The 14,172-nt window shown below is 52.6% G+C and overlaps 6 protein-coding genes across 6 annotated transcripts; 4 read left to right on the top strand and 2 right to left on the bottom strand.

Moving 5' to 3' along the window:
• Positions 1-2,355: 2,355 nt before the first annotated feature.
• Positions 2,356-3,909, top strand: N7468_006243 (sugar porter family MFS transporter; the record flags this gene model as incomplete). The annotated part of the gene is made up of 1 exon (XM_058475539.1): positions 2,356-3,909. The coding sequence occupies one exon, from the start codon at positions 2,356-2,358 to the stop codon at positions 3,907-3,909; it is 1,554 nt and encodes a 517-aa protein (XP_058328429.1).
• Positions 3,910-4,133: 224 nt separating this feature from the next.
• On the top strand, positions 4,134-4,882 carry N7468_006242 (uncharacterized protein; the record flags this gene model as incomplete). Its single annotated transcript, XM_058475538.1, has 4 exons — positions 4,134-4,153; positions 4,196-4,282; positions 4,341-4,415; positions 4,471-4,882. 4 exons carry the CDS (start codon positions 4,134-4,136, stop codon positions 4,880-4,882), a joined length of 594 nt encoding a protein of 197 aa, XP_058328428.1.
• A 298-nt stretch (positions 4,883-5,180) lies between these two features.
• N7468_006241 (Zn(II)2Cys6 transcription factor domain-containing protein) lies at positions 5,181-6,625 on the bottom strand (the record flags this gene model as incomplete). Its single annotated transcript, XM_058475537.1, has 4 exons — positions 5,181-5,534; positions 5,602-5,631; positions 5,701-6,450; positions 6,545-6,625. The coding sequence occupies 4 exons, from the start codon at positions 6,623-6,625 to the stop codon at positions 5,181-5,183; spliced, it is 1,215 nt and encodes a 404-aa protein (XP_058328427.1).
• Positions 6,626-7,383: 758 nt separating this feature from the next.
• On the bottom strand, positions 7,384-9,007 carry N7468_006240 (uncharacterized protein; the record flags this gene model as incomplete). Its single annotated transcript, XM_058475536.1, has 2 exons — positions 7,384-8,772; positions 8,819-9,007. The coding sequence occupies 2 exons, from the start codon at positions 9,005-9,007 to the stop codon at positions 7,384-7,386; spliced, it is 1,578 nt and encodes a 525-aa protein (XP_058328426.1).
• A 2,148-nt stretch (positions 9,008-11,155) lies between these two features.
• N7468_006239 (uncharacterized protein) lies at positions 11,156-11,469 on the top strand (the record flags this gene model as incomplete). Its single annotated transcript, XM_058475535.1, has 2 exons — positions 11,156-11,265; positions 11,313-11,469. 2 exons carry the CDS (start codon positions 11,156-11,158, stop codon positions 11,467-11,469), a joined length of 267 nt encoding a protein of 88 aa, XP_058328425.1.
• A 570-nt stretch (positions 11,470-12,039) lies between these two features.
• N7468_006238 (putative acetamidase) lies at positions 12,040-13,968 on the top strand (the record flags this gene model as incomplete). Its single annotated transcript, XM_058475534.1, has 4 exons — positions 12,040-12,080; positions 12,142-12,545; positions 12,602-13,072; positions 13,145-13,968. The coding sequence occupies 4 exons, from the start codon at positions 12,040-12,042 to the stop codon at positions 13,966-13,968; spliced, it is 1,740 nt and encodes a 579-aa protein (XP_058328424.1).
• Positions 13,969-14,172: the final 204 nt, after the last annotated feature.

Genomic DNA, 14,172 nt, shown 5'->3' with positions numbered 1-14,172 from the left:
TATTCTATAATAGCAGGCCCTTAGTCCCAGAAATACTATAGTGATCACCCGTTGTAATAGGCATGAGCTGATTCTTAGCAAGAGGAAATTTGAAACGATGTGAGGGTCATGGATTGACTATCAGTTTGGAGGTTGTTTCAAACCAAGGCTAAGTCATCATACTGCCGGTATCAACGAAAAAGTGCCTTTCTGGAGCCTCGTAACTAAGTCCTTCTGGCCATATGATATTCACGTCTCACCAATTTCAGTATCATTTACTTAGGCGTCATCCTGTTCCTCTGTGCCTCGTTTCTCGCACTATCTCCTTGACGTACTCATCTTGAAACGACACTCATTCCTTGATGTTGAGAGAGGCAGATGGTTGCTTTATACAGCAGATGTCAATAGTTAACAGAAATTCTATGTCCAGAACCCCTGAACGAAATATAACTCAAGGTGTTCTCATTCTGCAGCCTCCGCTCCCTTTGGTGAGCTTCATCAATGCACTTTCAACGCTTTAGGCCGTTTAACTATTTGTGTCAACATCAAAATTTGCTCTGCGGCCTTGGAAGATCCGTATGACACGCAATCTGCGAAGAAGACAAGGGAGGCGGTATAATGGCTGGGGGTTGAGTTATTAAGAAGGATCTTCGGGATGCATTGACTAGAGGAGGTGTACGAGTAGCCGGCCCAGAGGACCCGAGACAACAACTTCTAGTCGCTATAGGAGCAAGTAGACCCAGTAGCATGCTAGTTATTACTGTCCACTAGAAAGTCTATCATCTCGTCTTTTAAAACTGGCAAAATCCAGAATTTAGCCTTGAGTTTTCCTGTCGTTGAAGTTAGGCGAGTCTAGTAGGAGATATTCGACGCCAGGTAGTTAATTGCCAAAGGGCCCATCAGATCCCAACCTTCCGATTTCTGCATAGATCGACGATTGGCTGGGTGGCGATGTTATTGTTTCAACACTCGCTACTCTACCCATCAGAGCCGAGCGGCGTGTGCAGCACTATCAACTTGGATACTACTCACGTACAATACTTGGTGCCAAGAAATGCCTATTGAACCCCGTGACATAACAAGCGGCTGCTCAAACACACAGAGAAGTGACCGCCCTGTGTTCCTCCGAATCCCAGCTACCGTGCCTGATGCCATAGTGCCAAGACCTTCCGGTATGGGATCCATTGAACCCCAAGACGTACTAGGCTGAACCCTCCTGGTACCGCGATGATGACGGCATCGGCCACTCGCAGCTGCTGCATAATGTTTTTAGTTCTCTTGTTCATACCCGCAATGCCAACCCCAAGCCTGAAATGCCGAAATCGGTGGTCCCACATCTCCCACATCTGTCTCGACATCCTCTGTTTTCCCGCGCCAGGGCGATCCGTTTCAGAGTGCGGATCCAGACCACTTCATTTCGGGGAAGCGCCATTCGTCGGAGGAATTGCCTTCCGGGGGGAATACCGTGACCTTTGGACACAAATCTCCCTCACCGGTGGAGGATAACTCGCAGACTCGGTAAACCTCCGAATCCCCCTGTTGCTTGGCGGTTCAGCCATTGGGCGAGACGGGCCGAGCATCCTTGGCGCTATTTCTCGGCATGCAGAAAGGAGGCCCGACAAGCTTCGATCATCGCCTCGGAATCGCGTTTCCAGACGGCCAAGAAGGACTTGTACAGCGCCGAGAGATTTGTCACATCCAGCATAGAACTATCTGAACCCCGGATTCAACCCCGGATTCAGGAGGTTCAAATATGTCTTGGGACCATGGGAATCGCCTCGGGAATCAAACTCGGGGAGGTAAAGCCCTACCCGCTGGCTTAAACTTCGGTAAAATCGGTATAAACTCGGACTGACTGGATAACCTTCTGGAGCTGAGTCCCGGTTCAGGCCCCGCCACTTTACTCCAGCTTTTTAATCGTGCGGATTGACCCCTCGCCCCCTCTGGGGTCCTCGCGGCTTACTCCGGACTCTTAGTGGAACACCAGCTGGGGAAATCAGGGCCTATGACTACAATATCCCGACTGTCGGCGGCCCGCGGAGCGATCTGAACCCTGTTCACGAAAAGGATAACGGGCTCCTGAGTCCTGAGTCGTGGATGTTCGCCGAGTTGGTTTTAGAAACCTGGGTTATGGTGGAGCTCTTCCATCATATCACCCAATGCGGGCCTATCAGACTCACCGGGCGATGGATATGCTCTCGATCATTGCTAAAGGTGGGAACGGAGCTAGCTTCGTTGTCCACTATATCCCCATGACAGAGATTTTTCGCTGCGGGGTCTCCACGGCCTCGCTCGGGGAGGGTGAGGGGACCTCCCTGGGCATAAAACCCTGTTGGAGGTCTCCTAGGTGAACCTTTCCTCCCTCTGTCACCCATCATGCCGGCCACGATGTTACGAGGCAAGTCCCTGAGCTTGGCCCAGGCTCTTCTTATTGTTGCCCCGGCCTTTATTGTCTTCGGATACAACCAGTCCGGCCTGGGCCCTCTCGCTACACTCCAGAGCTGGGTGCATATGTTCCCGGAGATCGATACGATCAACACTGAGGGGGCGACTCAGGCCAAGAACTCTACTTCGAAGGGTGCTGTGATTGCTTCCTTCCAGCTCGGTGCTCTTGTCGGAGCATTGTCATGTACTGCGCTAGGTGACCGACTTGGACGCCGCAAGACTATCTTCCTCGGTGCAATCCTGACCATCATCGGTCAAGTCCTGCAGACTTCCTCCTACAGCCTGGCCCAATTTGTCGTCGGTCGTGTCATTCTGGGTCTGGGAGTTGGACAACTCAGTGTTGCTGTCCCTGTCTGGCAATCCGAGTGTACGTCGGCCAAGCACCGTGGACAGCACGTTATTGTGGAAGGTATCTGTATCTGTCTGGGTTATGCGTTGTGTAACTGGATTGATTTCGGTCTGAGTAAGGTCGACGGCACGCTACAGTGGCGTCTCCCGCTTGTGGTGTCACTCTTCTTTTCTCTTATCCTGACCTGCTCGGTGTTCTTCCTCCCCGAGTCCCCTCGTTGGTTGGTCAGCGTTGGCCGTACCGAGGAGGCAACTCACAGTCTGGCTGCATACAGAGGTCTTCCGAACGACGACCCTGGCGTGCGGATCGAGATCAGTGGCATTGAAACCTCGCTCGAAGTTACAGTCGACAGCGCCAAGCTGAGCGATATCTTCAACTTCAAGAAGCGGGACGACGAGCGCCTTCTCTACCGATTCTGCCTATGTGTCTGTTTGCAATTCTTCCAGCAGATGTGCGGTGGTAACCTCATCTCGACCTATGCTTCTACCATCTTCGAAGAGAACCTCCACATGGACAGCGATCTCGCCCGTATTCTCTCCTCCTGCGCCATGACCTGGAAATTCCTGTGCAGCTTCGTCGCCTTCTTCGCCATCGACCGCCTCGGTCGCCGAAAGATCTTCATGATCAGCGGAACTGGGATGTGCGTCTGCATGGTGGTCCTCTCCATCACCAACAGCTTCGGCATGAACCACAAAGCTTCTATCGTGTCCGCAGTATTCATCTTCCTCTTCAACTCCTTCTACCCGATCGGATTCCTCGGCGGAAACTTCCTTTACTGTACCGAGGTTGCGCCCATGAGACTCCGTGTCGCCATGTCGGCGATCTCGACTGCGAACCACTGGCTGTGGAACTTTGTCGTTGTCATGATCACCCCGGTCGCTCTCGACACGATCGGATACCGCTACTACATTGTATATGCTGTTATTTCGGCGTGCATCCCCTTCGCTGTGTTCTTCTTCTATCCTGAGACGATGAACCGTAATCTGGAGGCTATCAACCATGTCTTCCAGGATGCGGAGAGTCCTTGGCATATTGTCTCCATGGCTCGTCACCTTCCTCAGGGTGAGGCTGCTGAGGTGGATGCCTGGGCGCGGTCCGAAGAGAAGCGTGCTATTGAGCAGGAGGAGCACGCCTAAAATTGATGACCTAGATGTCTTAATGCAGTATATAGCTTGATTCGATGAACAATGATGATATTAGAACCATTTTCTGGATTGAACTCGACCAAGGAGCACCCAGTCCAACGTATAATCCCCTCTAATTTGACTGAGCCTCTGCCTCATGGGCCAAGTCCTAGCATACGCACTCCACGCACTCCATGCACTCCATGCACTCCCTAGCCTCGTTAGAACCAAACCTAATGGGGCCGAGTTTGACGGGGTTTGCATTCACTGTGATTGGATAGAATGACCCTTTTCTCAGGAACAAAGACGAGGTTGAGAAAGCGGCGGGGATTCCGTTGACTATTGTCTTGCCCGCTCTCTTCGCGGAGTCTGCGCTGGGCATGGGGTAGGTTTCCTTGTTGCTCGAGTTTGTCGCCGGGTAGCTTCGAGGCTAACTGTTGCAGGCTACTCGAGGTTGATAGAGTCGGGAATCGCCTGGCTATCCCTGGAGACGGTGATAACCAGCCGTTATTCGTCTGGTAAGTTTGTTCCATGTTCGGCCGGTGTCTCGGGTCCGTACTGATAGTTGTCTAGTACCCGTGAATACATTGCGGCAGCTTACGCTTCTATCTTCGCGGCTACCCCCGTTGCCCGGCTCCAGAGCCGTGTTCTGGGGTTGACGGAGGTCCAAGTAACGGGCAAAGAGCTCGCCAAGGCTCTCGAAGCTAAGAACGGGGCTCCGCCCAAGATATTTTATCACAGTCTTGAAGAAGTGGACAAGAATATAGAAACGGCTTTAGCACAGGGCCGACCGTTGGCATTGGCCTGGTTGTGCCGGAAGTTCTGGGGGGCTGGGATGTTCCCGGAAGCGATTGGCTCTGATATTTGGGAGGTTCCGGGGTATAAGAAGAAGACTATTGAGGAGTTGATTGTCGAGGATCAGTTGGTGTCGTACAGGGATGCGCCACCGGAAGTCCATGCCGCGTTGGAGAAAACTTTCTACTAGTGTAGGGCTTTGGTGTTCTTGGCTGCTTTGGTTTCTTGCGATGGGTTGCGGGTTGCGGGTTGCTGGGCATACCTGTTCGGTTCGGCGTGTGATTTCCGAAGTTTAATTATCCGATTTGAAATTTAATGTGAAATGAAGCGATGCTTTATACGATCATCTGTATAGAGGTAGGAGGGCATATATCATTACTCTACACAACAATGAACACGCCCGAGATAGTCATAAGTCATAGATGCAGCGCATCTTCATACAGTGCTATACAATTCCAGAATGCTAGCCCGAGACAACACATTGCATGTCAAACCTTCACGGCCTCCCTAATCCAATCCACCATCTCGACCCATTCAGGTGGGATATCATCCCCCAGCGGATTCAGAACACCCCTCACTATCCTCCGCCCCGCATCTAGCGCGTACCATTTCCTCGAGAATAGATGCAGACCCAATCCCTGGAATAGTAATAGTATGCGGGCGATCCAGTCGCCTTCCTCGACCAGGGCTATAAAGGACTCGCTGATCCGCACCGGCCAGATCACGTTCTCGTTCTCTCCAGGCCACTTGTTGAATGCGCTCATCAGGAGATTGTACGCGCCTTGGTAGGCCACCCGGCGCAGTCCGTACGTTTGTTCGATTAGTTGGCCCACTTCGTGGAACTTGACCAGAATTTTACTGTCGCATTGTTAAGTCATATCCCCACCGGGGTGGATAGGGCTTTCTTACTGATGCAGCTCGACCATCTCGGGCTCTTCTCTGTAAAAGAAAAAAAAGGGGGCTCAAGTTAGCTTTCAGTCCTTTTAATGTGGGGATTTTTATATTGACATACGAGACTGTCGAATGATTCTTCGACCGATCCCGATGAATCCACGGCTCGATCTTGATACCCTTTGCAAGGTAAATCTGATATAATAATACCGCACTTCCCTTGAGAATAGATCTAATCATCAGAATCTCCTGCAGCGGATCTCCTACCTCCCCGCTCTGCGCAATCCCCGGATGTGCTGTGATCAGTACGATGATGAGAATCGAGCACGCAAGCTGGATCTCTTTATTCGAGTCCGGATTCGCGCTCGGATCGTCGACGGCAATGGCTAGGTTCTCCCGTAATCCGGTAATCGCTCGATTCTGATATGAGAAGACGGCTTCGAGCCAGTAGGATTTGTTTTCCGGTTCCAGGTGCGCGAGGTGCAGCGCTGCGACGGCTAGCACGCCGTCCATGACGTACTCATTGGCGACGGCGAATTCGGGCAGCGTTATTTGCCAGAAATGGAGGCCTGTGTGGTCTTTGGCAAGTGTGGGAGCGGTGATCACGCTTGCATGGTGGAAGAGGCGCATTTCTTGCATTCTGGAGACGCGGGATACTTCGACGCCGGGATTCGGTAATGTTCTTGTTGTTTCTTGCAATCCACACAGCTCCCTTCCGTGTGAAGAATTTGCTGGCGGTACATCTATTGATGGGAAAGATGACGTTGCTTTTCTCTTCGCCGGCGTCTTAGAGGGTGCTTGAGTGGGGTACGTGCAAGGCCACTTGCGGCTAGTGCAGAGACTGCATGATGGGTGTTGTTCATCACACTGTAATGTCATGATTAGAGTTGGTTCGAGTCTGGTGCGAAGTAGAAGCGCAAGGCTTGAAATCCGGTATGGCGCCCTTCGAGGTTATACTTACTTTCACATGGCGTCTTTTGCACTCGGAGCAGCCGTGGCGAGACTTTTTGTGTCGCCGGCGAGGTTGATTGAGGAGATGCATCCTTAACTGAATCACACTCCTGACATCCAAATAGTGTGTCGAGTAGGGGGATCTGGCTGAGATAGACCGCGACGGGTATGGGAGGTGTTTTGTGGGCCCCGGGGATTTCTGGACGTCTGGCCCCCCGGACTTTTTGGGCATTGAGACTCTTGCAAAGACAAATTGGTATAGATCGGCCGCTCACGGAGCTCAAGATAACGAGTTAGCCTGTGGGGGGGCTGAAATCTCTTCACGGCCATTCGTCCATACTGACGGCCCCCATGTTTTCAGCAGTGGGTTTGGTTATGCACGTTCCCCATCATCCCTGTTAGCGTTTATTATGATTGCCACCGACTGACATTCGGGACCTTCCGGCACAAACCTATGATCTTAAAATAGTAAAATTCTTTGGGAAGAGTGTCCCGTATCTCAGGGACTAAGAACTGGGGCTATCGAGACCCAGCGCATCTTCCGCTCGGGCCATTGAGAAGAGAAAACACAAGCAGACAAAAGAGCACTGCGCCTCAAGTGAAATCAGACAGCGAAAACTACAGTGTACAGAGATTCAAGCTCAAACGTATTGACTAATTATAAGTAAATCTGAAAAGCCCCGGGGGAAATAATACTCGCGCTCAACTCTGTGAAGTTGTATATCATGGTAAGATTGCTGTCGTATGATGGATGAGGAGCGTTGTCCGTGGTAAATTGGAGTAGACACTATAATTTTCATAGAGATAAACATGTAAGAATAGGAACGCGTGTTAAAGCATTGCAAGTCGTCAGTCATAAATGGGCACTCTTCGAGATGGGCCATACCCGGCATCGTCTGCCAAGTGCGACGGTACCATTCGTGATTTCCGCGGTGCGAATCCCGCATTCCCATAAGAGCGAGATCGCTCGGAGCTGCTCCCGCTACTATGGCTTCCCCAGCGGACATCGTCGTAGGGGTCTGGAGGATAGCGGTCCCGGGGCGCCATTCGTGAGAATGGAGGCGGTCCAGATACCGGTCCACCCAGGGTGTAGTCTCTAAACTTCCCGCTGGCCGGGATACTACTTCGCGGTCGAGATCGAGATCGCTCTTCGGGATACAGTCTTGTCGACTCGGAGGTTGATTTTCTGGTCTTTGGCGGTAGGAAATCTTTGGTTCTATGGCTCATTCTATAGGCCGGGTCGGGGGAAAATTGGCGTGCAGGCTTGCGCGTATAGGCATCGTGGGAGTGACGCCGAGCACGGGGGTCTGATGGCGGAGACAGGTGGCGAGGGCGATGGCGATGTCTAGGTCTTGCGAGTTCTTCTTCATGGATGGTATCGTCTGATGTATCATCTTCGTCTGCTTCTTGGGCATCGCTTTCCGCTTCGGGACTAAATGGTCGGCCATACCAAGACGCACGCTCTCGGCCTCGTGAGTGCATGGGACGATCCCGGCGAGGCTCTGGAGAGGTGGCCCGAGGGGATGTCAGGCCAGATCTACCCCCATCTGGTCGAGGAACAAAACTCGGCTCTCGTCTGCGAGGGGTGAATGCGGGGTAATCGGAACTGAGTCGCCTGCGATGCCCTCGGTGACTGCCACTCTCACGATCCGGGTCAGCGTAGCTATGTTGGCGCGACCTGGAGTGCCGATGCGGAGGACTGAAATACTCGTCCTCATCGGGGAGTGCTTCTTTTCCATTGAAACGATAACGCCAATCTCCAAAGTTTGGCGGCGAATATTGTTGGCTCTTCTTTTTCTCCCAATCGCATCTCTTCTCGTAGTCATACTTCAGCCTCTTGCTAACCCCTTCATGCCATTGCAGCATTTCCGGGTCCGGTTCCGAGGGCAATGCCCCTCGGGGGAGTTCCTTGGGGAAGTAGTTACCCTGGACGTCAGCAATCTCCCACAACTTCAGTGCATTTTGTAAATATTGCCAGTTCTCATCCGGATCCATGAGAATTTGGATTGTTTGCCATCGGACAAACCCGTTCGGGAGGAGCGAGGGCACGCATGGTGGCTTATATGGGCTGTCGGCGGGCTGCAGGCTGTGAAAGCAGCCGAGGGACTGGTAGATAAAAGATAGGGCCTGAGATTTAGTTTCGAGAAACAGTGGATCGTAGTTTCCTCCGACCTGGCGGTAGAAGGCCGCGAGGCGTTCCGGGGTAAGGTCGGCCGTGACACCGTTATCGAGCGAAGGCTGACTGGTGGTTAGCTGGGTCCGGTGGATCGGTGACGTTACTAACAATCTTCTGCGCGATTCCGAGACATAGTTGCTCCAACAGCGGCGCAGGGCTCTTGTCGGAGTTGATCAACGTCCCCCAGTGGTTAGATGACATGGCCGGATTGCAGACACTGTCGCAAATCGCGAGCGCATTGCAGGGGGACGAGATGCTTTTGTTGGCAGGCAGCGAGGGGCGGTCAGGCACGCACATGGGGTCCACCTGGGGATCGCGGCCCCAGTTTTTGCTAACTTTCGAGTGGTTTGAGTTGTACACAGTAGTGACAGGAAGTGTGGACAGTCTTTCTCTCTTTCGCTCACTCCACAGGAAAAGGTAATCACAGGTGACATGAGGCGACTAAATGGGAAGATGGTCATCCTCGTTTCTCACGGTAATCAGCCGCTTGGCCGCCCTCAGCTGCCATCATCACGTTGCTATTCGTTACGGACTCCCCGCATCTCCGATGTGTACCTAATGGCCAAACCATTGGGTAGACCCCACTAATGCATGTTCGAATTCTATTCCGGCCTGTTCTCGGTACTTTTTAGATCGGGTGGGATCTCGATCGGTCTCTTCTCCAGTCTTCCTCCAAGGGATTCCAGGCTTCCGTTAAGGCAGAAGGCTTCGGCCTGGCTACTCACCCAATAACCCTCACTTGGACGGTCCCAGGTTTGGATTTAGATCGGGTTGCACTACCGGCTGGAATACTGGGTGGCAGATTTGGCAGTGGCGGTGCCCTCCGAGGCCTTGGCGTCGGCCACCCTCGAGCGAAGGAAGTCGAGTGGTCTGATGTTATCCTACGTCACCATCGACACATGAATGATTCGTCTCCAGCAGTTGTCTGTGTGGCATGACATTCAGAACATGAGGTCTCCTGGGCAATGCGTTATTTGCCCGGTCGGAGCGTTCTCCTAGCAGACATTACCTTGCCATTCAACTGACGTTGCTCGGATGATTTCTGAGATCCGGTGGGACGAATCAGCAAACCCATGAATCCGTCTAACATAAGTTCCTCGGAGGAGAAACACAGCTCTTACGGGTCCTATCCAGCGCGACCTCGTCTATATGCGTCGACACGTGTGATCGACCATGTAATCTCGATGTTGACTCCGCCCCTCCACTTTCATGCGCGTGCCTTGCAGGCAAGATGCATGTGGGTATGCTGAACCCTCAAGCACTTGCACACCACCAACGCAGCGCTACGTTGGTCTTCGTAGTGGAAGGGGAGGAATAGACTTATTTCAGAGAATTGGACGTTCTGGCTTGCGTGTTTTCTCCGCTGGGGAGGAGAGACACTGTCACCATCATCCGACGATCCGACGTCTCTTTCGTACCTTCCTGCATACCGGCATAAGAAGAACGGATACGAGGCTAACACCAGCCGACGTGTCGTATTTTCTGAGCTAAGGTCATAGAAGATGATGAGGGATTACAATAGCCACTAGCGTCGTTAATATCAGACTGTGCACGCAAGGGAGCATGCTGTACATCATGTGTAGCCAACGTTGCTCTCCGCACTTGAACCGCCTTTATTCGCCCTTACTTGATTAATCCTTAGTACCTCAATTCCATTCGGCATTGGCTATAATTGTATATCACTGATGTGTACACAGGCTCTTACGTATATACTCAGTGAGGTACGGCCGAGATCCTAGCAACAGACTTCTCTTTAAGTTTATGAACTCGTCGGTTACGAGTACAAATGCCCCTGAAATTTGTTGAAAGCTCACTTGCGACTACTCTGTTGTTAATCTGCATGCCATTTCCTATCTTTATCTAGGGATCCGGTCGGTTCTCCTCTTGTCTGACCAACGGTCCGCTGCACAGCGAGACCCCTTCATTCCGGATCGACATGCCACGCAAGACAGCGGCATTCGAGTAACACGAGAGAGATCGCCAATTGGGCGTCGGTCTCCATGGCAGCAAGATCGAGATTCGCGGCCCTCTAGCCCGTGCTTGGAGTCTGCGTGGAACAAGTAGATGCCTCACCGAGAGCCACCCATCCTGGCCTGTCCCCGTCCCACTAGGCCACGAGGTAGCAAATTCCACGCAACGGCATCTGATCGTGCCCGCTTTGGTTTGTATTGTTAAGTCCAGGCATGTCCCCCGGCTGCACGCCGACTGCCGCTCTCACCTGTTGTTGCCCGTCCCCCATTGCTACCACTTCATTTCGGTCAATTTGCAAAGGCCACCTTCCGTCCATACCCTGGTGCTATTTGAAGGCCAGTGTCGCTCTCTGGGATACCTCACTACTACGAGTACCTGCATAGACAAAAGCATCTTGAGCGGACCCATCCTGTTCTCCAGCTGTCTTGGTACATCTCATCTCATAGTGCGGAAGATTGTCTTGCCCTTTGTACAATGGCACTCGTCCGTGACCCATACTTCTGGAAACGCTTCTCGACTGCGGTGCATCTCGATGAAGAGTCAAAAGGCGTGCAATGCAACGTCGAAGCACCTCAAACGGAGAAGTAAGAGCGTTATACGTCTGATACAGAATACAGCTAACCAGTTCTAGGCCCCCGATCTCATGGCTTGAGAAAGAACGAAGGAAGAGTAAACGATCGCTTATCTGGGGCTTCGTCATATTCTTCTGCATCGTGCTCCTTGTCACCGGTGGAGTCATTGTCTGGTGGCTCAGCAAGCACAACTGGCTGCAGAGCATCGAACCATAGCAACATCGACTTATGAATCCTCCCCTTTTTGCATCACCGAGACTGGACCGGTCTCGCGGGTCTCATGCCCTTGCTTACGACGTGGAAACCTGGAGATATACCCGCCGCACCTCCAGAGCGGCTTCGATTAAGCCCATTGTGTGGGTCTAGTAGATAATTTAGTTAATACTGCATACAAAAGATGATTGAAACGTTATCTTCCTTCCCCGAATATCCTCACTTCCAAGATGGTCAAATAGCTCGCGGCGAGCAGATCTACTGCCACCTAGGCGGTCATAGAACACAGTGTAGTAGGTTCTAACTACCTGAGGAACGATTGTCTAGAGGACTACTTCTAGGTAATTACGAGGTTCTGCCCTCAGAAGGATCAGACCACTCACGAGTCGTTGAAAATGCAGATAATCCCTCGACCATCCCTGGCGGACTTCCGCCCGCCGGCGCCAACCGAGGTCTTATCAAGTCGCCTTATCTATGCGCCCTATCACCCCCACAGCTTCCCCCGCAGGACTGGAACCGTGGGTGAGCAATAAATAGCGCCGCTGCTCCCATTTTGTGTCTGACCACGCCAATATGCTTCCGCCATTTGACTACTTTACGTACCGTCGTGTGCGGTAAGGGCGCTCCCACATATAACCCTCATCTACCCCCGCTAAGAAGCTAAACTCTAACTAGGGACCAAAAACGAGCGGAACGAGCTGCTCGCTTCGCCTCTCTCCCTCCTCCTTATCTTCTCCCCATTACAGCAGACGACAAGGAGATCATCAACCGGCCAATTGAGAAGCTAGTTCAAGATGTGCAAAGCTCAGCCATTACTCCACTGTCTGTCCTTCAGACATACGGCAGGGTTGCTGTCCGGGCTCAGGAGCGCACCAACTGTATCACAGAGCTCCTGCTGCCAGAGGCGGAATCATGGCTACAGTCAGAGGTCAACCTCAAGGGCCCATTGGCGGGTATCCCAGTCTCATTGAAGGACTCTGTTCAGATCAAGGGTTTTGATACCACCCTTGGCTACTCGGCCAAAGCCAACAAACCGTTCGCAGAGGATGGCCCCATGGCCAAGCTACTCAAGGATGCCGGTATGCTGATCTCGTGATCATCTGGCCTAAGTGAAAACACTAAACTTTATTCGCAGGAGCTGTTCCTTACGCCAAGACTGCTTTGCCTATTACTCTTCTTTCTTTCGAGTCCGACAACGGGTTATGGGGCCCGTGTCTCACCCCCCACGTTCCTGCCTACTCACCAGGGGGCTCCACTGGCGGTGAAGGCGCTCTCCTCGCACAGGGTGGCCGGATTGGTATTGGATCTGATGTTGCCGGATCGGTGCGTGCTCCAGCGGCCTGGAGTGGGGTTTATTCTCTGCGCTGCACCACCGGCCGTTGGCCCAAGGTGGGCGTGAGTACTAGCATGGCTGGCCAGGAAGGCATCCCCAGTGTCTTCAGTCCCATGGCCCGCACCTTGAATGACCTGACCTACTTTACTCGTGCGCTCATTGGCATGAAGCCTTGGAAATATGATTATACCGTCCATCCCATTTCATGGAGAGATGAGCTCGAGGCTGGAGCAAAGAGCCGGCCACTGCGTGTTGGATTGATGAGCAATGACGGTAGGTCTCCCCTTTTTCTAATACACATCTGTACGATACGTCGTTGGGGACAGAGATTGATTGAAATTACAGGCGTCGTCCCCCCAACCCCAGCAATCGAACGAGCTCTGTCTACTACCGTCGCCGCTTTGACCGAAGCTGGCCACACTGTATCCGAGATCACCACCCCTGAAGGTGCCGACCCATTCACTGGCCTCAACCTGGCTTCTCAGCTCCTCAACTCCGATGGCTGCTACCATTTCAATGACCCATTGCGCAGCTTCGAGCCCAGTGACCCCGGCGCAGCCCAATTATCTGCAGTCGCTCACTTGCCCCGTCCCTTACGTTACCTCTACTACCTCTTCGTCCGCTACATCAAGCGCGATAAAATCCTCGCCACGCTGATCCGCGACTTTGGTCCTAAATCCTCCGCCCAGCTCTGGCCCCTCGTCGCTCAGCGCGAAGCCTTCCGCGCTACCTGGCACAAATGGTGGGATGCAGAGCCCCAGCAGTATGATTTTATCCTCTGCCCCGTCAACGCTACCCCTGCCCTCCCGCACCAGGCCATGCACGACGCTGTGTCGTCATGTGGCTATACGTTCCTGTGGAATTTACTCGACTACTCCGCTGGTGTCTTGCCGGTCGGTCATGTCGATGCTGTCCGTGATGCCCTCGTTGCGCCATACCGCGCCGTTCTTAAGAAACTAGGAAGCGATCATTCCGTTGCACGCGGTGCATGGAAGCACTACGATGCTGGTAAAATGGCGGGCCTGCCCACTGCTGTGCAAGTTGTTGGGCGTCGCTGGGATGAGGAGCAGGTCCTGGGTTATATGGAGGTTGTGGAGAAGGCTTTGGAGCAGTACCGGGATCCGCAGACAGGCAAGAGCTCGAAGTATACTCTGCTAGAGATTGATTAGATTGAGGTTGTTGTGTCAGCTTTCAATTCAAGCGAGCAAACCTCGGATACTAGCAGTCAATGATTTATATATTTCGTCTAATATATCATTTCCTTTCCTAATAACCGTTACAAGGCCTTCCTAGCAGTTCCTGACTCCTAGTATCACCGGCAGTCTTCCGCAAAAAGGCAAAAAGTCCAGTTTTGGGGGAGCATACTTGCTTTT

Source organism: Penicillium chermesinum (genome assembly GCF_028974085.1).
Source record: "Penicillium chermesinum strain IBT 19713 chromosome Unknown utg000005l:1.0-4115287.0:1.0-4118363.0, whole genome shotgun sequence".
In the NCBI taxonomy this organism is placed as follows: Eukaryota; Fungi; Ascomycota; class Eurotiomycetes; order Eurotiales; family Aspergillaceae; genus Penicillium; species Penicillium chermesinum.
Note: the sequence above shows the minus strand (reverse complement) of the source record. Positions and strands in the feature narration are given on the sequence as shown.